At 45.1% G+C, this 25726-nt stretch overlaps 2 protein-coding genes across 2 annotated transcripts; one reads left to right on the top strand and one right to left on the bottom strand.

Moving 5' to 3' along the window:
• The first annotated feature begins 2801 nt into the window (after positions 1-2801).
• LOC103533664 (triggering receptor expressed on myeloid cells 2) lies at positions 2802-7214 on the top strand. The gene is made up of 4 exons (XM_008499555.2): positions 2802-2883; positions 5303-5647; positions 5980-6034; positions 6416-7214. The coding sequence occupies exons 1-4, from the start codon at positions 2841-2843 to the stop codon at positions 6642-6644; spliced, it is 672 nt and encodes a 223-aa protein (XP_008497777.2). The 5' UTR covers positions 2802-2840; the 3' UTR covers positions 6645-7214.
• Positions 7215-16305: 9091 nt separating this feature from the next.
• NFYA (nuclear transcription factor Y subunit alpha) lies at positions 16306-25451 on the bottom strand. Its single transcript, XM_030465330.1, has 8 exons — positions 25446-25451; positions 25184-25330; positions 23787-23918; positions 23051-23156; positions 21350-21498; positions 20418-20591; positions 20034-20135; positions 16306-19322 (listed from the first exon to the last, which is right to left on the bottom strand). The coding sequence occupies exons 1-8, from the start codon at positions 25449-25451 to the stop codon at positions 19269-19271; spliced, it is 870 nt and encodes a 289-aa protein (XP_030321190.1). The 3' UTR covers positions 16306-19268.
• Between the last annotated feature and the right edge of the window lie 275 nt (positions 25452-25726).

Genomic DNA, 25726 nt, shown 5'->3' with positions numbered 1-25726 from the left:
TGCAGCCAGGGTGTCAGGACCTTTTTATTTTATTTTATTTTATTTTTTTTTCACTGCTCTGATGCAGTGAGACAGGTAGGTCCTGGCCTTCCTTCCACCCTCCCACTGCTTTCTACTCACTGCCTTGAAGGGCAGAGAAGGGCACTGTCACAGTTTAACACTGGCCCGGCGATTAAACCGAGTACCAGACGCTCTCTATTAATCTCTCTCTCCTTGATAGAGAAAGGAGAGAGAATAAGGGAGAGAGACTGATGGGTTGGAAACTAAACTACACAACTTTAATGAAACAGGAATGAGAAATAGGAAAAATTACTAAATATATACAAATATACAGGAAAATGGAAACCACATTCCTCCCCCTCTCCCCCCAATAACTCTCACATCACCCCCGAGGCTGCAGGGCAGCCCTGGGAAAGTCCAGGCTGGACTCCTGGGGTCAGCAGCAGTTGGGAGCTGGAGGCAGGAACACACAGCTATGGGCTGGGATGGATCAGAAGCACAGGCAGACGAACGGATGGGATCCTTCCAGGATGCCGGGTGAAGGAAGGGAGGAAGGGAAATCAGGAAATCCAGAAGTCTGGAAATCTGGAAATCCGGAAAAGATCTGGCTCGGCCCTCGTGATGCCTCAAATTATACTGAGTGTGACGTATATGGGATGGAATCCTCTGTTTGGTCAATTCTGGCATCTCTCTTGTCTGTTCCTCCCCAAAGGAGGGCTCAGGTGGGACCTCTGTATCCTCCTGGACAGTAAAATGTTTTCCTCAGAGCTGAGCAGTGTCCTTGGCTCTGCACACCAGTCTCTAGCAGTAACTATAAACATCAAGTGTTATCAATCCTAGAAGCACACACTGTCTGAGAAACTTGCTGTTCATTTCAGCAACTGCAACTACTTACAAGAGACTTAGCTAAAAGTAAAAGTACAAACCAGAAAATCACCTTTATCCTGGCCCAAACCAGGACAGGCACAGGGATTTCAGTCCCTCTGGGCACAGTTTATTCTCCAAAATACAGGTTTAAAGGTGTCCTACAACCCCCAGCAGCCCTGGGCACAGCTTCCCCCTCTGCTCCCTGGCTCCTGGGGCACTGCCTGGCAGTGATGGTTTTTTTCCCTGTATCTGCAATATTTAACAGGAATTGCAGCTACTGAAGGTCAGGCTGAATCTTTGTGGAGCTAGGAAGGCCTGAAAGCATTTGTTTCAAGGCTGTTAAGTGCCTCTTAGGGGTTCAATATTTAAGATGCAGCATCCCAGGTACTGGAGCCCACCTGAGCAGTTAGGGGGATGGGTTCAATGGGTGACACTGCTGAGAGACTCCAAAAAACACTAAAGAATTGAATTATTTCCCAGCTTGAGGGCTCAGTTCCCACTCAGGGTCACCCATTGCCACCACAGGATCTCATCAGACCTTCTTGTCCTGACTACTCACACCATAAAATAGCAAAAATGGTTTCCTGATGCCCTTGGTCTCTTGCTTTCATTGGGATGAGACAATTCCAGCTCTTTTCACCTCTTTCAGGAGTCCCTCTCCAACCCCTCTCAGCTGTAGCTTTGCCCCTTTGCAGAACCAGTTCACCAGTGCCGTTGGGTCTTTGGTAAACCAGTACAAACCAGTATGGCCATTTCCAGCACTTTCTACATGGTTGGCTCCACCCCAGACAAGAAACTTCTGTGGCTTCTACTCAAGTCACAGGAGACCAGAAATACGTCTGCAGTTTCTTGGGAGAACTCACCAAGGCCTTGGGAAGTGACTCCACTTCCCTCTTTTTGCTGGAAAGGCTCCAAATGACACATTTGCTGCCTTTATTTAGCAGCCACGTGGAGGGCAACATGAAGTGAGTTTGCTGGGGCTCAGCTCAACAGAAGACCAGAAACCTTGGTGCTTGGGTTGGTTGTAGCAGACAGGAGGCAAATGAAAGGGACCTGGCTCACTCCCTATTCCCAACTCAATAGCAGGAGAGAAGCCCAGCTATTTTTTTTTATTTTTTTTATTTTTTTTTTTGAGATTTTTGGAGCTGTCGAAGGACAGAAAGAAAAATAAAATCCTTCTGGGAATGGTTGGTTCAGCCCAAGATATTCCCCTAATTATGTTTTCCTCGTGCAGACAGGGATGAGCAGTGGAAGAGTCACGGAAAACGAGTGGAAGTGGAAGAGAGAGATTGTCAGGGAGGCATTTGCTTCTGATCAGAGAACCCAGCACACTAAATGGGCTCCTTAACTGCACCCCCTGAACTCCTGCATCAGGATGGCACTGATGGGCCCTGGCTCTGTGCCTCTCTGCCTTGATTTTAGGTCCTTTCTGCAAGGTACAAAAGAAATAATTCTGGTTTGCTCCTCCAAAGCACCTCACAGCTTCAGCCAGCAGTGTTCCTGTCTTCCCATCCTTGGTTATGTGATAAACCCCATGCACAGGCTCTTCTAAACCTCCTTTCCCCTGAAAATAAACCCCAAGGTGATGTCCTTGCCCTCTCTTCACCCTTGGGATGCTGCCTGAGCTACCTGCAGTGTCCTGATGAGAACCTCCCTTTCCTCTTCAGCTTTCCAGAACTTCACCCCTGGACATAAAACTGCTCTGGTGGGCAGAGGGACTCCCAGCACCAGGGTTTTAGGACACCCCATGATACTCTCAGGCTGTCCAGACTAAACTGGGGTTGTGAGCTGATGCCTGAAGACAGAAATACCCAAGTGGGGTGAATTACTCAACGTGCAGGATAAAAAAGATGCCAAGTTCTGTGCTCGTTCCTTCCGGCAGAACAAGGGGGGAGGAAAGCAAAAAGCTCTTGGGCAAGAGCACTTTTCACTTGTTCTTTTTCCTCTCTTGTCCCTTTCTCTGCTCAGCTGACATGGAGAAGCTCATCCACTTCATCTTCTGGGTTTTCTGCTCAGGTAAGAAAGCCTTGGGTTTCACCTTGGGTTTCACCTTGGGTTTTAGTGAAGAGGGTAAAGGACTGGTGGGAAACTTGGTCTCTGGGATGAGGTTACTGATAATGCTGCAAGAAAAGCCAGCAGAGATCTTGGAGCTTTTTCCAGATGCAAAAGCATCTTCCTTGCAGCATGCAGCTCTTTGGAAGACCAATATTAAATATTCTTATGGATTTATTATGATTAAAATGACTATTAAATAATACAATTATTCTATATTTATTATTTAAATTATTAAAATGATTAAAATTATTAAAACTATTATTATTAAAATTATGCTGGAATTATTCTGGAGTCTCCCTGCCTGTCTGTACCCTGCAAACTCCAAAGCAATGCAAGCAGAGGTGTCCTGCCCTCTTCTCTTTCTCCCCCATACTGCAGAAATCTCAGATTATTTCCTTAGAGTTTATTCTTTCCCCTGAATGTATCCAAGGGCCAGCAGTGATCCAAGGGCTCTGTTTTTCTCTGCTTTTTTCTCAAGTTTTCTCCCCTTTTGGGGCAGAGCATAAACCCTGCTCCCAGAGGTCCTGTGTGCCTGCTCAGGATGAAATGTGAAACTGCAGAATCCTCTTTGTTTGCATTTGTATGGACTCAATTGCAGTACCTGGAGTTCCAGAGGAGGAAAAGAAAAACTCAGTGAAGGGGAGACCTCTAAATCTTGGGCACTTGAGTTGTTTTCAGCCTGGAAAGTGTTGTTCATTTGAAATGAGAATCAAGGCAGAGGATGCAGCTGGGTTTCTCTCTCCAGCCACATTTTGGAGATAAAAACCTCTCAGCTGTGCACAGAAAAACAACAAATTCAGGCTCTGGGAGCACAGAATCCTCTCTCCAGAAACTGCATGGGTTTGGGGCAATGTCCACTCTGTTTTTTTCAGCACACAACAAGGGAGGAGGAAGACAAACAGTAACTGAGCAGTCAGCAGAATGGTTTGAGAAGATAATGACACCAAGTTTTCCACAGGAGCATCAGCACATCTTTAAATGCTGTAATTCTGAGCAAGAGATTTTTTGGGGTGGTTTTTATTTTTTTCAATGCTGTTTTTCTTAAGAAAAAAAACTTAGGGCTGTTCCAGGAATGGAAGGGTAGAACTGGAGGCAAGGAGGGGTCCAGAAGAGAAATAAAAGTGAGAGTTAAAAAGGACTGGATTTGATATGTAGTGAGATAACAAATTCTTATTAACAAATTAATTTCCTTTATTTATTTTTTTTCCCAATTCTAAGGCTTGACCTGGAAGCATCAGGAAAAGCCATTAAAAAAAAAATAAATCAAAAAGCTCAGCAGCAGTGAGATAAACCTTGTCTGGAACAAGTGAGTGAGTGGAGCAGCATCCCAGGATAAAGTTCTGGATGGGTTGGGTACTTGGAGAGCACAGATCCACAACCCTTTCATGTCACCTTCTAGTCGAGCCTGAAACACATTCAGATTTTTTACTTTACAAAGTCTTTTAATGGCTAAAAGCCTGGATTTAGAAATTAGGAGGAAGATTAAGAAGTAAACTCCTACCCAGCTGGATGCTGGTTTGGGGGCATCACTCTGTCTGGAGCATTTTCCTGTTCTGAGCTGCTCCTCTCTGGCTGTGTAAAGAGCCTTAAAATGGGGGTAAACTTCCTGGGCATTTACTGAAAAGGGAATTTTCTGTAGCAGAGGGTTCTCTAGAGCCAAATCTGCATCTAGGAAGAGATGTGGATGGGCTGAGCTCAAGGCTAAAATCAGAAGCAAGCTGGAAAGGAGGAGGTGGGCTGGAGGTTGTGGGTGTCAGAACAAGATTCATCCACCCAGAGTTACAGAGACCCAATTTGTCAGGGTTGGGGCTGTGGTTTTATGAGCTGCCTTGTAAAGAGAGCTTTGAAAAACCAGGAACCTTTGCCCCATGCCAGCTGAGTCTGTCTGAATGCCCAGCTTCATGCTTTTTAGGAGCAGAGGAAAATGCAAGTTTCTATTTAATGCCCTCATCATGCTGACAAACTCCTTCCCCTTCCTGGGCAGGAGCCCAATGATGCCAGAAAGTCTGATGTGGTTGAGTTCCAAACCACAATCCAGAGCACTCAGCACAAGCCCAGGAAGGAAAGTGAGGAGCAAAGTTGCCTGAGTTTCCAAAAATCTGCAAATCTTAATGGACACCTTCCCCTTCCCTCCTTCCCCACCCAAGAACTGCTGCCTGGCAAGGGTTAAATTACACACCAGTCCCAGGGTGTAAAAGACCAGAAAATCTGAATCAAGGCTGTAAATCTGAGCTCACACTGTGTCACCCCTGGGGGGATGCAGGGAGGTGGCAGCAGGGCTGGCAACGAGTTAAATAAATGACTTTTTAGCCTGACCCTGGTGGAAAGGGGAAGTGGAAAAGAGACTGAACTCCCCCCCCCTCCTTTCCTTCCCTCCTAGCATCCTGTGCTGCAGAGAACATCACTGTGGTGTATGGGATGGAGGGGGGCAGCATCTCTGTCAACTGCACCTATGACCCCTGGCAGCAGAGGTGGAGGGAGAAGAGTTGGTGCAGGCAGCTGGAGGAGAAGAGATGTGACCCTGTGGTGAGTGCCCGACCTTTCTGGCTGCCCTTCCCCAGGAAAAGGAATGGCACCACCTCCATCAGGGATAATATCCACCAAGGGGTCCTGACAGTCACCATGGAGCAGCTGAAGAAGCAGGATGCTGGGTTGTACCAGTGCAAATCCAGCTCCCTGGGGGAAACAAGAAGCTTAAGGAAGGTGCAAGTGGAAGTGCTGACAGGTATGGGCTTGGGGCTCTGAGTTTCCTGAGCTCCCCCTTCAATGTCACTTGTGTCTGCAGTCCTCACTTCAGTAAAAACTCCTCCTTTTGTCTAACCCTAAGGAGATGCTGTGTTTCGTTGCCTCTTTCTAGTTCCTGATTTACAGGCAGCTGATCTCATGGATCACGTTGGAGCACATGGCATCCCCTAAGGGCTCCCCAGATTCATCTCCCAGCCCAGTGTCCAGACTCACCCTGGGCATCTGGGTCTTGTGGGACTCTGGGGTTGGCAGCACCAATGAATAAGACCTGGAAATATCTGCTAACTAAACGTTTTCTCTTTCTATCATCAGCTGTCCTGGAGACCCAAATGCCAGAGGAGCCCAGTGCTGTGCAGGGCACCTCCAGGTAAGCCACAAGATTCCTTCTCATCCTGTGATCTCTGGGCTTCCTAGGACTAAGGGAGATTAAGCATCAGCAAACCCATTTGAAGCTGAGGGGAACAGCACCACAGGCATCTGATCTCCCTCTTCCTAACACAAAATAATTCTCAGAGCTGTTGTGTGGGTTCTGAACAGCAGCTTCATTCTAATTTAGCAAATGCAGTGCCTGGTGCCAAGCAAAATGATGCCTGCAGAGCAGAATTCCTCCCTGTGGGATCAGGGTTGTTCCAAGCTCCCAGGCTCTGCCTGTTGCAGGAGGTGTTGCCACCTTCCCATTGGAAACTGCAGGGCTTTGGTTGGAGGTTGAACCATCCCCTGTTACCTTTGTATTTATGCTTCCCCACAGCATCTCTTCTGCAGGCAGTTTCAGTGCCTTCTCCATCATTGCTGTGTTCCTGGCTGTCAAGTTCATGGTGGCTCTGCTGATTTTCATCACTGTGCTGAGCCTGAGCATCTGCAACAGTTGGAAGAAGAGAGAAACTGAGCAGGAGGAGCCAAGCTGGGATGAGCAGCAGGTCCTTCCTCTTGATGCTGCACGGGATGGAATCAGCCCCTCCTGGGGAAGCACAGCTTAGAGCCAACCCTAAGGGAATCCTCCTCCCCTCCCCAGAAATGAACACTCAATTTGTACACCAAGCTTTGCCACCTGCCATACAAAAGAAAAAAAAAAGATTGCTAAGTGTCAATAGGCATCAATGAACCCATCCCTCTGGAGCAGGGATGTCACCATCTCTTTCCCAACACTTGGACCAGCTTTTCCCACCACAACTGAACTCCAAAGATGCTGCCAGTGCTTGATCCTAATGGAAGAAGAACCAGGGGAAAGGGAGGAATATGAAGTCCTTCTGGCAAGACTTCCAGCACAGACTCCTCAGCGTGCAGAGATGCTTCCCCAGGGATTTCAGCAGTGAAAGAGCTCTGCTCAGTTTTCCCCCAGCCAGAAAAACCTTTGCTGCTCTACACAGCTCCTGCCAAAGGCTTTGATAGAAATGAAACCAGAGGCACAGCAGTTAAGATAAACAGAAGTTCAAGGAAGACATCCCAATGCCCTTGTGCTGAGCAATAACATCTCAATGGAAAGCTGGGAGGACGTGGGTCTGCCTTACATCTCCAAGAAACTTCTCCTGAATCAGTGAAAATCAGTGTTAAAGAACTGTTGCGGGAGGAGCCATTCTTGCTCCTGAAGCTCGACGAGCTGCTGGTCTCTTCCAGGACTCCAGCCACCACACAGCACTTCCAGGGTAGAAGTGTAGCAGGAAGAGCCTTTCTTGCTCCAGAGGCTCAACGAGCTGCTGGTCTCTCCATGCCTCACACCAGAGTGAGCTGAGGTGCCTTCTGTGGGTGTGTGTCCCACCTTTATTGGCCCCCTGGCCTTGCTCATGCCTAATAGGGGCCTGTCCTAATCAGGCACAGGTGGACTCACACCCACTCACTGGCAATTCGAGGCACCTGGTTGACAATGTCTCTCTACATTTCCCTTTTTTTTTTTTTTAACACTGATTACAGGCTACAAACATTTTAACACGATTTAACACAATTTTTACTAACGTTTACACTTATACACAGGATTTTTCTTCAGGCCTCACGGGACACTCAGCTAAGAGCATTGAGGGGGCTCTGAGGGGCAGTACAGAACACACTTATACAGGATTTAGACGTAGACATACAGGATTTTTACACACAGAATTTTTTTTTTACACAAAAATATAACTTACGACTTACGGGATTTAACCCTAGCTTAGGCACCCATTCAATGTCAGCCCAGGCACTTTTTCACAAAGTCTCTGTTCTTTCTCCCTCCTGTATCTGCTCTTCTCTTGGCTTCCCTCTGCTCAGGGGCTTCCAAAGAGAGAATCCTTATCTTGGCTTCCCTTTGCTCAGGGGTTTCCAAAGAGATTTCTGGTTCCTCATGGGTTTCTGGTTCCTCCGTGGGATTCCATACTTTAATTTATACTTTACTTTAATTAATTTTTTTCTTTTTCTTCTGGTTCCTCCGTGGGATTCCATACCATGGGATTCCATCCTCCTGGCTTCCTTCTGCTCAGGGGCTTCCAAAGAGAGAATCCTTATCTTGGCTTCCCTCTGCTCAGGGGTTTCCAAACCAAAGAGCTTGCTGGTCATACCTTTCAGGGAGAGTGTTAGCCCAGGCATTTTTTCAAATCAGGGAGAAGGTTCCTGTTGCCAGCTCCTCACACTGCTGCTTCTTTAGATGTCTGTATGCTGCCTGCATTCTCCACCAAATGTAGCGGGAGGAGCCATTCTTGCTCCTGAAGCTCGACGAGCTGCTGGTCTCTTCCAGGACTCCAACCACCACACAGCACTTCCAGGGTAGAAGTGTAGCAGGAGGAGCCTTTCTTGCTCCAGAGGCTCAACGAGCTGCTGGCCTCTCCATGCCTCACACCAGAGTGAGCCAAGGAGCCTTCTGTGGGTGTGTGTCTCACCTTTATTGGCCCCCTGGTCTTGCTCATGCCCAATAGGGGCCTGTCCTAATCAGGCACAGGTGGACTCACACCCACTCTTTGGCAACTCAAGGCACCTGGTTGACAATGTCTCTCTACAAAGAACTAATAGTTTCTTTCAGCATCTCCTTCATATTTCCCAAACCATGCTTGTCCCAGAAGAATGAAATAGAAGCAGAACTAGGTGGTTGCTATGGGAAGCTCCTATTATTATTTCTCTAGAAATCAGCTTTTTAACTGACTGAAAAGCTTTGGACACACTTGTGCCATGACAAAGCTTTGCTGTCACCTCCAGGACCTGCCCCATGCCATCAGGCAGAGTTATCCCAGACACTCATCCCCAGGGTCTGGAATTCCACCAGGATCTCAACTAAGGCTTCATGGCATCTCAGAGCAGTCCCCAGGGACAGATTCTGTCTTTCCAAGGTGATGAAGTCCAGCTCCTTAAAACTGCCTCAGCCAAGGTGGGTCCTTGGTGAAGTCACTGGGTGAGGGACTGCAGAACGGGACAGAAAGTTCTGAACCCACTTCCTCATTTCTCAAATGGTTTTGTGAACAAAGAATGAGCTGTGGCTCTGTATTTCTCCCTGTATTTTTCTATATAAGACAAAATGTATTCTTCTATATAAGACAAAATGTATTTTTCTATCTAAGGCTTTGTTACCAACATGGGATCTCTGTCCCTCACACCCCAAACTGAAGCTGTTTTTAGCTTTCCCAGGAAGACCCCAAACCCAAGGGCATCCAGACTTTTCCTTGCAAAGCTAAATAAAGTCCAAGTGATTGTATGATTTGATGTGGATTCCTGGCTGTGGCAGATCCCAAACCATCACCTGCAGAAGAGGAAACCCTCAGAAGAGGCTGGCAAGCTGCAGAAATGCTCAGATCCTGAAACCAGATCCCAAACACACAACTGTGTTCTGTCTAAACTGATTTCCAGAGGGTGAATTATCCCAAGGACACCCCCACTTCCCTTCCACCTCCCCACATCCAGCTTCAGCATTCCCAGATGGCTCAGCAGTGCCCTGCTGTAAAACAAGGGCTTCCCATCCCTATCCAGGAGATCCTGGGGGTTATAAAACCAGGGATCTAAAGCTTGCATGTCATGGAAAGCAGCAGCAGGGGTGAACACATCCAGCTGAAAGCTGCTCTGTGATCCGTCAGGAAGCACAGAACCACTCCAGTTGGAAAAGCCCTCTGAGATCAAGTCCAAAAGGTAGCACTGCAGACCAAGAGTTCACATTTTTTTTTTCCAGCCAGGCTGCTAAACATCTCCAGAACAAAGTATTGCCAGGGAAAAAAGCAGCCTGCCCACCCAAGGAGTAATATTAAGGTTGTGGTTAAAAGAGATTCTCAGCAATTTCAAGGCAGCAGCATCCTCCCAGGCAGCAGATCCCTGCAAGTGGCAAGGAATCTGACTGGAATATTGCCAGGAAGCTGAAGAGGAGCCAGCAGTGTGCCCAGGTGGCCAAGAAGGCCAATGGCATCCTGGGCTGGCTCAGGAACAGCGTGGCCAGCAGGTCCAGGGAAGGGATTCTGCCCCTGTGCTCAGCTCTGGGGAGGCCACAGCTTGAGTCCTGTGTCCAGTTCTGGGCCCCTCAGCTCAGGAAGGAGCTTGAGGTGCTGGAGCAGGTCCAGAGAAGAGCAAGGAGGCTGTGAAGGGATCCAGCAGAATTGCTGTGAGGAAGGGCTGAGGGAGCTGGGGGTGTTGAGGCTGGAGAAGAGGAGGCTCAGGGGAGACCTCATCACTCTCTGCAACTCCCTGAAAGGAGGTTGGAGCCAGGGGGGGGTTGGGCTCTTTTCCCAGGCAACTCTCAGCAAGACAAGAGGGCAGGGTCTCAAGTTGTGCCAGGGGAGGTTTAGGTTGGAGTTGAGAAAGAATTTCTTTCTGGAGAGGGTGATCAGGCATTGGAATGGGCTGCCCAGGGAAGGAGTGGATTCTCCGTGTCTGGAGATCTTTCCAAAGAGCCTGGATGTGGCACTGAGTGCCATGGGCTGGGAACCACGGGGGGAGTGGATCAAGGGTTGGACTTGATGAGCTCTGAGCTCCCTTCCAACCCAGCCAGTTCTTTGATTCTATGATTTGTGATGCCTGAGGAGTTCAGGAGCTTGGATTCTCTTCCTGCAGTCATTTCCAGATGAAAAGGGATCCCTCGTTGGGATTCAGGACCCTCCTCGTGGTTTCTCTTGAATCAGGAACATGAATAGATTCACCTGGTAAGAACTCTCTTCTTTATCTCAATATCTTCTTTATCTGGGATGGGGTTTTGGCTGTTCAGCTCCTACAAAATGCAGTGCCGTGGACTACAGAGTTTTTAACTAGGGAGGGAGGAAGAGCACAGCCTGAGCATCTCCGGTTTTCTCAACTATTGCTCTTAAACAAACAAACCTTCTGCACCTTTTCCTGGGTTTTGGGGAAGCTGAACCAAAGTCTGCAGAGGAGAAGGGGAAACCTCCTCCTGTGTGCATCTGCACCCATGGCTGTGTCTCAGTTTTTTGGCTCCTCAAACCCTGCAGGGCATCCAGAATGCTGTGGTTCCAGTGGGGGAGTTCCTGGTTTTTCTTTCTGCTCCTTTTTGCTGTCATCTGTTGAGCTGGCAGCATCTTCCTCCTTAGCAGGCAAGGAAAGGGGGTGAAAATCTGCACCCCAATTCCAATTTTCCCTTGAATAAAGCAATAAGAGGAGGTGATTTCCCCACACCAACCCATCCCTGGTGCCTTTTGCTCCTGCTAAAAACTCCTGCTTTGTAGGTTTTGTGGAATGGTCCAGACTCACTGCTGGCTTCTTAGTTGTGAAATTATGAAAATGCACAAAAATTTGAATTCTCTGCTATTTCCCAGTAAAAGAAGGGAAACTAGTGCAGGTGGATCACAGGAATGGGATCAACCTGCCCCTCAAGAAGGAGCTGGGAGGTTTCATTTAAGTTATTGAATAACTTCCCCCAAGCATCTTCTGGTTTTCTGCCTCCTGTGCTGGCTAAAAGCAGAAAGGGAAGTAAAGTGTTAAGACAAATGCAGAAGTTAATTAATGAGCAATGGCAAAGAGATGAACTCAGGCAGAAATTCAGGTGAAAACTGAGATTGCTTCGGGTGTGTTTCATCTGCTGATGTCAATGTAAAACTTCATTAGTCAAGGAAACCAAGGCAGACACCCCTGGCAGTTGGCCACAATTTGTTTGTACCATTAGTCTGTCCCAAAAATCTGTTTAAAAAAAAAAAAAAAAAGAAATTCAGGAGTTATCTGTGTCTCAGGAAATTTCCAGGCTTAGAAGAGAGCTCTTTAATATTGCCCTGTAATCTTTCTTGTCAAGTTGTAAGAAATTGCTGACTTTTAGAAGATCATTAATTCTCTGATTAACTCACCCCAAACTTCCAGCAGGATCCAATTCAGTAGTTTGTTTCTCTCCTGGAAAGAGCTCTCAGGATGATATTCTCCTGAGTCATTAAGTCAGACCTTTTTCAGCCACACTCTAATGATTTTCCATGAGAAGTCATTCATCATTTCAGCCCTTCCTACTCTACCTCTACTTTGATCTCTTACCTCTGATAATAGCTTGACATCTAATTTGGGAAACACCAAATAAAAAGTTGTGGTTCCCTCATCTGCCTCTCATGGAGCAGCAGCAAGGGGGGGACAGGGAGTTCCTTTTTTAAAAATTATTATTGATTTTTGGCAAATACCCTTCCAGGTTCTTTAAAAAAATAAATTGAGATTAGAGGGAGAAAAGACTGGAAAAAACACTCCCCATGATGATGGGCATCTCACCCAACAAAGGAGCAGGGGGAACATCAGCACAAAGAGAACTTCCAGAAGACTTTTGGGAAGCTCAGGCTGTGCCTGGCTGGGAAAATAGCTCAAAGAGAATCCCAGTGTGCACAGAGAGCATCCTCTGGGATTCATGTCCTGGGAGAAATGGAGACTCTCTGAGCCTTACCAGCAGCAGGGCTGGAAAACCCATCCTGGGAAAGCATCCCAGCAGAAGGTGGCTTAGGGCAGAGAGGGAAAAATGTATCCCAGAGTTTATCCCTGGGCAATTCCCTGTTGCAGGGGAAGCTGATTCACAGAATCATAGAACTGGCTGGGTTGGAAGGGAGCTCAGAGCTCATCAAGTCCAACCCTTGATCCACTCCCCCCGTGGTTCCCAGCCCATGGCACTCAGTGCCACATCCAGGCTCTTTGGAAAGATCTCCAGACACGGAGAATCCACTACTTCCCTGGGCAGCCCATTCCAATGCCTGATCACCCTCTCCAGAAAGAAATTCTTTCTCATCTCCAACCTAAACCTCCCCTGGCACAACTTGAGACCCTGCCCTCTTGTCTTGCTGAGAGTTGCCTGGGAAAAGAGCCCAACCCCCCCCTGGCTCCAACCTCCTTTCAGGGAGTTGCAGAGAGTGATGAGGTCTCCCCTGAGCCTCCTCTTCTCCAGCCTCAACACCCCCAGCTCCCTCAGCCCTTCCTCACAGCAATTCTGCTGGATCCCTTCACAGCCTCCTTGCTCTTCTCTGGACCTGCTCCAGCACCTCAAGCTCCTTCCTGAGCTGAGGGGCCCAGAACTGGACACAGGACTCAAGCTGTGGCCTCCCCAGAGCTGAGCACAGGGGCAGAATCCCTTCCCTGGACCTGCTGGCCACGCTGTTCCTGAGCCAGCCCAGGATGCCATTGGCCTTCTTGGCCACCTGGGCACACTGCTGGCTCCTCTTCAGCTTCCTGGCAATAAAATGCCAAAAAAAAAAAAAATGCCTGTCAAAAAAATGCCAAAGCAAACACAGCTGGGATGGATCCACTGCAGATCAGCACTGAGCCCCTGGCACCACGCTTGTTTAGAGACAGAGGGTAACATTTCCATGCTGAATTTTTATTCTGGAGCTACCATCTCTTTTCAAATCAACAAAATCCCCTCCCAGATTAACCTGCTCACCTCTGGGGATGTAAATACTACTGGAGACACCATGGGTTTTCCTGCAGGACCCTCTGGGCTCTCCCGGTGCCGAGTTCCTCCCTGCCTACAGCTGCTCTGATTGCTGCTCTTCTACCCCTCATCAGCTTTTATATCAGAAGGAAAAGAGCTGGAAAACTCCCTCATCTTGTCTAATTTTCCTCCCTTTCCAGGTTGTTTTCCCACCAGCCTGAATGAGAGGCTCAGAACAATCATTGCCCAGGGAGGCTGAGCCAGAGTGGGTGCAGTGATTAGGGAAAAAACTAAAACTGGGGTTTTACACCCAAAGGAGCTTCTGTCCTTCATGGCAGGAAAAAGGATGTCTTTGGGAGACATCCTGCTTCCAGCCAAGCAGCATGGCAGGGCAGACAAGATCCCAAATCCCACATTCCTGGTGTTTTCTTTGCCCTCTGCCCTGGCCCCTCCTGGGGGTGATGGAGCAAGCAGTACCCAGCCCAAAACAAGCTGGCTGGGTTGGTTCTCTCTGACATTTTGGTGAAAAGCAGACAAAATCTAGCTCAGTTATTTGAATATTATTATTATTTAATAATATATGAATAAATCCTACCCCTTCTGCACATTTTTTCTTTATAGTCCTCAGAAAAATAAACGTAATAACAAAGAGATCATGGCAATAATTAGGTGGCCTGGGATCTTCAGGAACATCACCAGAGGTTTCTCCTCAAAGGAAAACTTTGTTAGTTGCAATTTGTATTTAAATTTAATATCTTAAATAATATAATATTAATTATTTAAGAACTATTTACACAGTTCAGGGTATCCCTTTTGAAATTGCCTATTCCAAGAAGATAGTTTAAAAAAAAAAATTAAAAAAGCAGAACACCACCTTTTGCTTCTTGAGATTCCTGGGTTTTTTTACCCAAAAGGGCTTTACAAGCTGTAAAAACATACCCAGCAACTGTTTCCACAAGGCTGGGAGAACAAACAACATACAAAGGCTGCCTAAGAGCAGGGAGCTCAGCCTGGCTAAAAATCTTTTTGTTTTTATCCTGGTGAAGCCACAATCCTGGTGAGATCCTGAGCAGCAGAGAGGGCATGTCCTGGTTTGGGCCAGGATAAAGGTGATTTTCTGTTTTGTACTTTTACTTTTAGCTCAGTCTCTTGTAAGTAGTTGCAGTTGCTGAAATGAACAGCAAGTTTCTCAGACAGTGTGTGCTTCTAGGATTGATAACACTTGATGTTTATAGTTACTGCTAGAGACTGGTGTGCAGAGCCAAGGACACTGCTCAGCTCTGAGGAAAACATTTTACCGTCCAGGAGGATAAAGAGGTCCCACCTGAGCCCTCCTTTGGGGAGGAACAGACAAGATAGATGCCAGAACTGACCAAACAGAGGATTCCATCCCATATACGTCACACTCAGTATAATTTGAGGCATCACAAGGGCCGAGCCAGATCTTTTCCGGATTTCCAGATTTCCAGACTTCTGGATTTCCTGATTTCCCTTCCTCCCTTCCTTCACCTGGCATCCTGGAAGGATCCCGTCCGTTCGTCTGCCTGTGCTCCTGATCCGTGCCAGCCCATATCTGTGTGTTCCTGCCTCCAGCTCCCAACTGCTGCCGACTCCAGGAGTCCAGCCTGGACTTTCCCAGGGCTGCCCTGCAGCCTCGGTGGTGACGTGAGAGTTATTGGGGGAGAGAGGGGAGGAATGTGGTTTCCATTTTCCTGTATATTTGTGTAGATTTAGTAATTTTTCCTATTTATCATTACTGTTCATTAAAGTTGTGCAGTTTAGTTTCCAACCCATCAGTCTCTCTCCCTTATTCTCTCTCCTTTCTTTATCAAGGAGAGAGAGATTAATAGAGAGCGTCTGGTACTCGGTTTAATTGCCGGGCCAGTGTTAAACCCTGACAGGGCAGGAACAGCATCATGCCCAGGAAGACATGGAAACCAACTGAAACCTTTCAGAGCCTCCCCAATCCTCTTAAAAGTTCCTTTTGTGCAAGCACACAAGAAATAAGCTCTTTCTAAAGGTGTCCATCCAGTCATATTTGGCCAAAAAAAGATGATGATGGGATACTTGGGAATTTGGGGAGTAGAAGAGAAGACTTTCCTGGAAGGTGAGCAAGAATATAAAGGAATTGTCTTTAGAAAGAAGAGATTTTGGGTACCATGAAGTTGATTTCTCTCTTCCATAGCCACGTTCTGAAGGGGAAGGAGAGGGACACAGAGTGAGCATAGGAAATACTTCCTGGGATGATGGAAACCTTTCCAACAGGAGCTGCATCCTCATCCCTCCCAGCCCAGATTCACCGAGCAGAACTTTGGGGCATGACCTGAGGCAGTGAGGGAAAGAGCTGAAAGTCTGAAAACCAGAGCCCAAGCTTGCTCTGCATTTAGAAATGTTTATTAGCTGGGTATTGTACACAGTACTTACAGTTGTATCTATTAAAGACCAAAATACACTTGAAAAAATGCATCATATAAAAAAAATTATAAACTTTTGACTATATACAAACTTTGCCTTCCATTACATGAATCCCAGTCACCCTCCCACCCCCATTCCCAAAGATTTTATGTCCCCCTCCCCTCTTTTTTCACATGCAAGCCATTTAGCATCACTTCTTCACATCCCATTCTTCCCACTCCTACAAACCTGGGGTTTGATCTGGTTGCTGCTCTGGGTCATTCACTCTCCCCAAGCCTCTTCTTTTACCCTCACCCCCCTTTTTATGCACTCTCCAAGTGGAGTTTTTACTCCAGTGTAGCCAATCCACAAAGAATTCTCATTTAATTCTTAAGAGATTTCAACTTGATGCTGATGTTTCCAATGTAACAAATTCCCCCAGGAATAAAAAGCAGATTTTTTTTTGGTACCAGGGTGCTGATTACTCCAATCTCAAGAAGCAAACACTGCTTTTTAGAAGTGAAGACACCTAACCCAGAGCAAATGAATAAAAAAAAAAAAAATAAAAATATGACACTAGCACTCAGGCTTTCACATCACTAAAGTATTAACAGTAAGACTTCCTATATAACACAAATCCATAGGTCTTAATTCACTTTCTACAGCTGATCAGAGAACCTATAGATGAAGGCCTTATTGGGGGGAAAAAAGCTGCTTGGAAGATGTTTACAAGTTTCTTAAGAAAAGAAGGAATTATTCATTAAAAAACAAAACAAAAAACACCTCTGTCCATATTCTTGCTTTTTTAACTTCCAACACTCAGAGGGGGTTCTCCAGGAGAGATCAGCCAAAAGTTGAAGGGCAGAAACATTCTGGGGAGGCTCTCATTCCAGCACACAAATAATTCTCCCACCCATGAAAACTCCACTGTCTAAATGTACCCAAACTATCCACAACAATGCTGCAAATTCAACAAAATCCTTTTTTTTTTGTTGTTGTTATTCCTTCACCAAAAGAGCTCCATATTTCCTGAAAGGAGTCACCTCACAAGAAATGGTTTTAGTGAGGACTTCACAGCCACCAACTGAAAAACAAAAAATATAAGCACCATGCTCTAATTGGCCAAGGATTTTAAGGCAGAAGCAACCAAAGGCACCAAAGATGCCATCAATGCAAGAGAGGGGAACAAATGCCTTTGGAAGCAGTGAGAAAAGAAATCCTGAAGGAAGATCTGTGAGCAGAGCATGAGATAACTGATGCAACTTAGGACAAACTCAAAGGAAGATTTATCTGCAGGAATGAAGCCACCTCCTCCCTCTGTGCTGAACAGGTTTTCTCAGCTTCAGTTCCCCAGGTCAGCTGGCAGAAGGGTAAGAACATGGAATTAAAAAAAAAAATGAACTGAATTCCATGTAGAAATTCCAGCTGCCTGAGTGCAAGCATCAAAGCTGCAGTTTTCCTTTTTTCTTTCCCTGCCTCTGCATCTCCCCAGGTGACTGACCTGAACATTGCCATCCACAGAATCCACCCAAATTCCAGGACTCACAGCACTTAACACTTCTCTACATTTCTGCTCCCTCCCCTTGCATTCTTTCCTTCCCCTCTTCCCATCCTCTTAGATCCAGGAGTTTTCTCTCATCCAAAAAGTAAACTGAATTTTCAAGGCTTTTTCTTTTGCATCCTCCTAGTTTAATACAACTTCTTCACCTGCCCTCCACTTTCCATTTAGTCCTAAGCTTTCAAAACACAGTATGGGGATAATTTGGGTTTTTTCAAGTTTAATTTACTCTTTTTTTTTTTGTCACTGGAAAACAGAATTCACTGACTTCAAACCAGTCTCTCCTGTCCTTGCCTGCTGTCCTCAAAACCACCCCAACCTCTGCTCCTTTACCTACTCAGGTTTATCATCACCTCCCTGACAATGCCTCCAATATTTCCAAGCCCACACTTCCCTGCTGGGATGTAGTTTTATGTTTTGCAGAACACAAAAACTGAAAGAAAAGGGACTACAGCACACAGGTGTGGTAACACAGAGCACCTGCAAAACTCATTGAAGATAGGAAGAGACAGGCATGGAAAGATGCAACCTTGTTTACCTGCTTAGGAACTACAGCTTCCATCACCATATTTCAAATTAGAAATAATGGAGCAAGCTTAAAACCTGCAGTGAGCTACAGAATTCAAGATATGTTTTGTCATAATGTTTGTCACAAGACTCAGCCAGAGCCAGATATAGCTCAGGAAAAAATCCTTTTTTTAAAGTGTTAGTACTCCTTCTTCATTGCCATTTTTTTTTAATTTAAGTCTATAAAAAGTCTGGAAGGTTCATCAATACCTGTCTTCATCTGTTTAACAGTCCTTCAGTTATATCAGGATGAGCTGAGTGGTTGCTTTGTCTTTCTGCTGTCAGGAAACAACCCTTGCTATGTACAGAATGAGAGAATTGTAAAACTTAACTTAAAACAAAACTCAAAAGCTCCATCACAAAGATGGTCCAAGTGCTACTATTCTGAGATTGCAATTTTCTGTCTTTCAGAGAAGCCACAAACTGGTCTGGAAAGTTAGAAGGAAGATTTAAAAAATAAAAATAAATCTTTGGGAAAGACTCACTTTAAAGTTTTAATTCTTTTTATACTAGCATCCACTTTGCTGCCAAGGCAACAACTACTGGCAATAAACTAAAATACTAAAAAATACCAAGAGATTGCATTGTAACAATTAAATCCTTATTCCCACATCACCCTCTCCCCTCTTATTTCTTGGAATAGATATGCAAGATATCCAGTCCTGTAATACTCTTGAAATACTCCTACCATTGTGACTGGATGGCTGAACTTTTCCCAGAGAAGAGCTTGTTGTTTATATAGTTTACAAGGTGGAATTTAAGAGACCCCTCCTTGTGTTTCTGCCAGTTTCATAAGTGCTGATGAAACACCAGGAAACAGTTCAGTTGACCATGAAGTCCAAAGGTGTAAGGTGTAAAAAAAAACCCAAGTCACTGCTGGGGAAACCAAGTACTGTGTTGTAGCCACATCAGTGCTGGTTACTATAAACTGGATGAAGTTGGTGAACAGAAGGGCTGCCACTCCAAAAAGTTTTTGCTTGCCCCATTTCAGCATCTCAGTTATTGCTGAGCTCACCCATGGCCAATCTTAAGGGTTAAAAGAAGAAAAAAATAATTAAAAAAAGGCATGAGCAGTCAAGACTCTGAAATCCCTGTGCTGGAGCAGAAGAGTGTCCCAAGAAAGTCATCAAGTTCCTATTTGTTGAGGCAAAATCTCGACCACGGACTGCAAACGTGGTGCTTGGTCTGTAGAAAAGGAGAGGCTGGGAAATGGTGATTGTCCCACTGAAAGACTTGCTTGATAGACTGGAAAGGGAGGGCAGACTTGGAGGAGAGACAGGAATTCTGTTCAGTTATTTCCTGAAGCAGGAGTTAGGAGACTCGGATCATCTGTGTCATCGCTTCTTCGTTGGCCTGAGTTGGATCCTACAGATTCAAAAGAAATATGGTCTTGTAACTTCAACTTTTTTCCATTTCAGCAGAGAAAATCATACACAACTTGACCAAAAAAAAAGATGCTTCTGCCCTCTTCCTTGATCTCTTGTCATATTTTTCTTGTAACATGTTGTTTCTGGTAAGAGGGAAGACCCAGAGCTGGTGTGGTATATGGGAAGGATTCTACTTCAGAATAACTCTTCTGCTGAAACCATGGAACTGCTTTACAGCACTAATTAACAACAGAATAATTCTACTTTACTGTGTCCCTTCCCTTGAAAACCTGTCTCCCACTTTTTATGTAAATCAACAGACAGCTAAGAATCAGAGATATTTCCTTATTTTGCCTTGGATGTAAGACAAGGAATCTCTACCTTTAATTCATGTCCTAAAAGAACAGTTTGCAACCAGAAAGGCTGCAAAAACTATTTCTCAGGGCAAACAAATACAAGCATTCTCTGTAAAACAAAGTGAATATATTTCAAAAATACTCTGATTTCATTCCTCAAGACCCTTGCTATCTACAAGAAGTGAGACAAGAGGTTTCTTCATGACTGAAACAGGAATTCAAAGGCAGCGAGAGGAAAAGGCCAGCAGCCTAGCCAAAAAAAGAACAAACAAAACAGTAGAAAGACACCTCTAAAATATATCCTGAAGAAGTGAAAGCAGCAGCTGTTTAAGAACAGAGGAAATCCTACTTACTTGCATATGAGGGCTGTCTTTTTCCTTTGGGGAGAAGAACCTGCCCCCTTCTCCCCGCTTCCTGGCCATGGCGTGGCGGTGCCGGGACTCATGCAAATATTTCTGCAAAGAGATGAGGGAGGTAATGAGACAGCAGCCAACTCTGTATAATTCAGTGCTGTCAGGAAGGGAAATTCCTGACTGCTGGAACAGCTTTCTCAGTCTTCCCCTCTCTGAAGAGCAAATGGTTACAGTCAATTCCTGTTTCGCAAGAGAGCGACGCAGATATTCCACAATTCAATGACTTCAAATAGACACAAAAACTGAAGAAACACAAAGATTCCACAGTGTGTAGGTTTCTGTGCCTTTCTCCACCCTGTATTAGCTCCCGAGTTACATTCTTACCCTTCTTTCTTTGGGAATTTTTCCCTCTGCTTCAAGCTTAGCACGTGCCTGCCTCCTCTTAAGGATCCGGTGATACTGCTTGGCATTTACATAGAGGGGTTCTTCTTCCAGCATTTCTGCTCCAGGCAAAGGGATTCTCTGGATGGCTGGTACTGACCCAGCTCCAGGTACCATCTGAACAGAGAAGATGTTTTTAGTGCTTGCAGCTCAGAGTAGAAGTGAAGGTAGAAAAGTGATTTTTAAAAAGGGCATTAAAAGGGGAAGTTGTTTGGGGTTTGTTCAGATAATGCTCCTTAAATGAAAAGGAGGAGCAGAGTTGTTTTCAAACTGCAGAACAAATCAATCCCTTATCAATAGTGCTTGATTTTTTCTGCTAAAATGTCAATACATTCTACAATTTACATTCTACAATTCTATGACCACGTTATTGCTTCTTCTCAAATCCAGCACCCAGGGCATGCCCTCTGCTTCCTTTTTTTGTTTGTTTATCACTGCTATGATCATTTCTGTGCATTTTTTAAGCATTACTTGCTCAGCTGCTGACACCTAGTGGGGACAAACCATAAAATGCTACACTACAAAGAAAGAACTGGCAGAAAAAGCACTCTTCTGAAGCAGAAAAACAAATACTAAGGGATGCTCAAGAAAAGCAATAGTTCACTGGATCTTTTTCCTTCTCTACTGATCAGCTAACAGCTGGTGCTGAATTTCAGGTTCTAGATTTCCAAACTCTGGGAGAAAAAAAGTAGAGAGCACATAGGTTGCAACAGGACACAGGCCATTAAATCTGAAAAGCTTAATCAACTTTAAACTTGTGGGAGGTACTGAGAGAACTGACCATATTAAGGTAGGAGGAACCTCAGACAACAGTTTGTGTACAGACAGCTTAAACATCAACCTTAAAAACCATTAATGGAAAGTGAAACACATACCATAACCATTCCACCTGAATTGACAACATTTCCAGCTACTGGCAGTGTCACTGTGACAGTCCCTTGTCCACTACTGGTTGTGTTGGTGTTGGCTCCTGTTTGGACAATTTGTGCCCCAGCCAAACTGGCTGCTGGAATGGTGATCATGCCTGTAACAGGGACTGTGACTTTAAGAAAAATAAAACACAAAAGAACAAACAAACAAACAAACAAAAAAAAACAGGCACACAAAAAGAAGGGAACACCATTAGTCCCACTTCTGGTTTTTACTCATTCATCCTTCCATAGCATGCAGAAAGATTTAGGAAGCACTGGTGTGACTACCAACACCTCAGCCTCACACCTCCTATTTTGCATTTTTTTTTTTGTCGGCACAGTAATCCCAGTGTCAGATAAGGACCCTCTACCCCAAGGTGTAAAAACAAACATGTTGCTAGCCCAGCAGCCTCTGCCAAAGAGCCATATTTTCATAGAATCATAGAATCACAGAATCCTTGGGGTTGGAAGGGACCTCGAAAGATCATCTAGTCCAACCCCCCCTGCCAGAGCAGGGCCACCTAGAGCACTTCGCATAGGAACGTGTCCAGGTGGGTTTTGAATGTCTCCAGTGAAGGAGACTCCACGACCCCCCTGGGCAGCCTGTTCCAGGGCTCTGTCACCCTTACAGGAAAAAAATTTTCCAGATATTCAACTTGAACCTCCTGTGCTCCAATTTACACCCATTACCCCTTGTCCTATCACTGGTCACCACTGAGAAGAGCCTAACTCCATCTCCCTGACACTCACCCCTTACATATTTGAAAGCATTGATGAGGTCACCCCTCAGTCTCCTTTTCTCCAGACTAAAGAGACCCAGCTCCCTCAGCCTTTCCTCATAAGGGAGATGTTCCACTCCCTTAATCATCTTAGTAGCTCTGGGCTGGACTCTTTCAAGCACTTCCCTGTCCTTCTTGAACTGAGGGGCCCAGAACTGGACACAATACTCCAGGTGCGGCCTCACCAATGCAGAATAGAGGGGGAGGAGAACCTCTCTTGACCTACTAACCACCCCCTTTCTAATGCACCCCAGGATGCCATTGGCCTTCTTGGCCACAAGGGCACATTGCTGGCTCATGGTCATCCTCTTGTCTACCAGGACCCCCAGGTCTCTTTCATCTACACTGCTCTCCAGCAGGTCAGCCCCCAACCTATACTGGGCCATCGTGTTGTTCTTCCCCAAATGCAAAACTCTACACTTCCCCTTGTTGAATTTCATCATGTTTCTCCCTGCCCAACTCTCCAGCCTGTCTAAGTCTCTCTGAATGGCAGCACAGCCTTCTGGTGTGTCAGCCACTCCTCCCAGCTTAGTGTCATCAGCAAACTTGCTGAGGGTACATTCTATACCCTCATCCAAGTCGTTGATGAAGATATTGAACAACACCGGTCCCAGTACCGACCCCTGAGGGACTCCACTAGTCACACACCTCCAATCAGATTCTGCCCCATTACCCATTGATATTTTGATTTTTGGGGGTAAAGAAGACAGACTGCTGAGTACCAGCAGGAAGATCTCTTCTTCCATGCTCTGTGCCAGTGATCCACAGCACTCACAGCACAATCAGCACTGCAACTCCAAGTTTTCTTTGATAATAATTACAAGGCAGCAAAAACTTGATCAGAGGGATAAGGAAAAGTCCTGCCTCTTGACACCAAAGCTCATACCTTGTTGGAGAATAGTTCCATCAGCATTAACTGGCTGATAAACTATGGTCTGGCCTTCAGCTGCTTGTGCTACCTGCTGTCCTTGAACTGCTATTTGTTGCTGGGTCTAAACAAAGAAAGAGAAGACAAGAACTTTACAAATTGCTGATTTGGCAGAGTTGACAATTCCTGAATTAAAACATTCAGGTGTTTCACACATCTATTTCTTCTGCTTTATTACCAGCATCAAGAAATAGGATGGAGCACAAACCAAGTGAACTGCAGATCAAATACTCAAAGCACATATGAAATACTTTTAATAACAGCATAGTAATATTTATAGAAACAAGTTTTAGCTTTCCTGTCTCACTAAGAATGTGATAAAGGAAGAACTATTCTGCTCAGAAATTTAATTCTGGTCCTAAACAAGAGTCAGAAGAACACCCAGGAATGACTGGACTACTTCACAAAATGTCACAAGCATGAAATTAGCAATACTTGATGTTTTCAGATTTCAACAGAGACAAAACCATGGACTGATAAAATACAGAAACACGATGGATAAAAACATGCAATCTATTTATTCTGCCCTAGAGTTATGTATGAAAACACTACAAAAATATGAAATTTATTCTCAAGTTCTCCTCGATATTAATAATTCCTTTTTTTTTTTTCCACTTAACCACACCTTAAGTCATTTGTCAAGTTTCTCTTCCTATTTGCTCTCAAGAAAACCTTTTCATGCTGGTGCAGTTACCTGTGTCTGGCCAGCAGTAACTGCAGTCTGTGGCTGCTGTATAATGATCTGCTGGGTCTGGCCCTGCTGCCCCTGTACCTGCACAGCCTGCCCACCTTGAATCTGAATCTGACCTGGCTGGACCAACTGAATCTGTGGAAGAAAGAGTCAGAAAGGAACATTAACTATGCCTCTGAATTCTCCCTCCTTGGCCTCAGCAATACAGAGTCAGCTCTGAGGATGATCAAGTGTTGCAAAGAAAAAAGAAAGCATTGGATCTTCTCTTTTTTCCACTTGAAAATTGATTTTAAAATTGGTTTTAATTGTTTGCTCCCTGTGACACAGCAGTCACCACCATCCAGGACAGAGGAAACATAACAAGCCAGTGTCAGTACATGCTAGCAGTTCTCTGCTGCTTCCAAAATAAAATGCTTAAAATAAATGGATTATTCACATGAAACTAGGGATAATAATACTCAGGCTAAAGAAAAAAAAAAGAGGAGCAAGATTTAAGGTATTTGTAGTGTTAATTATCCAGCATACAGAAGTACTTCTGGATATATTTCAAAGCTGTCTCCAGCTCTGCAAAGAACTATTTCCACCAACATTTCTTAGATTAAAGACAACCAACTGGAATATAATTTTAAGCTTGTGCTTAAACAAGCTTGGATTTTCCTCCAACATCCAGACTATAAAGAACCTAACACAAAATATATTGTCTTTCAACAATGGAAATTGTAAATAAACTCTGAATAAACCTCTCAGAACTCCAAGGCATCATGTGCCCTCCTGTACTGTGCTGAACCTGAGTCTGAAATCCCCTTCTTCCATCACTAGAACACTTTCATTAAGCCACTCTCACAGTTCCTCCATTTGCTTTGAGCACCTGTTCAAATTTAAAAACTGCCTTTTAAACAAGTATTTCAAAATAATTGCTTCTAACAAAGTCCATGTTTTCTGTATCTTCTACAGGATTACTGTCTGTGCAATGGAAATTCCTTCCCAGCCAGCCCCTATTAGATGAACTCAAGTACAAGTTCTTTTCAAGAAGCTTTCTTAAAAAAAAAAAAAATCCTCTTTCTGAGCCATAAATAGAGTAGGCACCAGATCACCAACTACACTGCAAGGGCCAGTTAGAATAAAAAGAAGAAAAAGCAAGAAAAACCCAAACCAACTCCAGCTGTATTTTCAAGACCATTTAAAAGGTTTGCTCCATCCCATAAAATTCAACACCACCACCAAAATATATCAAATCCACCAAGAATTTTCATTGCATTCTTAACACCCAGCTGAGTGCCAGAGCCCCAGCTGGGGCACAACCTTCTTTGCCCAGTTGATTTTAAGAGTTCTGAGACAAATGCACAGTCTGAGAATCAGATCCCAGCTCATTCCCTGCACTAAAATCAGGGTTAACTCACCTGCTGCAGCCCCTGGGTTCCAGAAACTGGGACTTGCATGATTGTCTGGCCCTGCCCTCCAGGCACAGCCTGCACCATGATGGGTTGCCCAGTGGATGTGATCAGTTGCCCCCCGCTTACTTGGACCATCAGTGGTTGCCCCTGGACCTAGGAAAAAAAGGAGAAAAAAAAAACAAACCAAGCAAAGAGAACAATGAAAAAGTCTGGTAGCACAAAGCCAGGAGCTGAGGTGGCTCCCAGATGAGGCTAAATTCTTACCTACATCCATGCAGTGAGCAGAGAAACTGAAGAGGCACTAAACCTGCACCAAATAGTTCCTAAATTTTTTTTTCCCCTGATGTGCTGGATTCTGTAAATTCTCTTTTTCTGTTGCAGGTTACCCAAAGCTTCCAAATCTAACAGCAATAAAGCATGGCTAAACTTGCCAGACAGAGTAATAACCTCAAGAGAAAAGTCTAACAAAAGAAACTTGGAATTGTTATTGGTAATCTTTAATTGCTGCTCCTAATGAGAAAGCTCTAAATAAGCTGCTCTGGCAGGAAG

The sequence above is a fragment of the Calypte anna genome, chromosome 26, assembly GCF_003957555.1.
Source record: "Calypte anna isolate BGI_N300 chromosome 26, bCalAnn1_v1.p, whole genome shotgun sequence".
NCBI classification, from domain to species: domain Eukaryota; kingdom Metazoa; phylum Chordata; class Aves; order Apodiformes; family Trochilidae; genus Calypte; species Calypte anna.
This window is presented reverse-complemented; position numbering and strand designations above follow the sequence as displayed.

Excerpts from the sequence above, each read along its gene's own strand:
- LOC103533664 (XM_008499555.2), top strand. The coding sequence starts at position 2,841 with ATGGAGAAGCTCATCCACTTCATCTTCTGGGTTTTCTGCTCAG. Across the intron at positions 5,648-5,979 it reads GCAAGTGGAAGTGCTGACAG|CTGTCCTGGAGACCCAAATG; the intron begins GTATGGGCTTGG and ends TTCTATCATCAG. Across the intron at positions 6,035-6,415 it reads GCTGTGCAGGGCACCTCCAG|CATCTCTTCTGCAGGCAGTT; the intron begins GTAAGCCACAAG and ends GCTTCCCCACAG.
- NFYA (XM_030465330.1), bottom strand. Across the intron at positions 21,499-23,050 it reads TGGAACTATTCTCCAACAAG|GCATGATCACCATTCCAGCA; the intron begins GTATGAGCTTTG and ends TCCCTGTTACAG. Across the intron at positions 20,136-20,417 it reads AAATTCCCAAAGAAAGAAGG|AAATATTTGCATGAGTCCCG; the intron begins GTAAGAATGTAA and ends ATCTCTTTGCAG.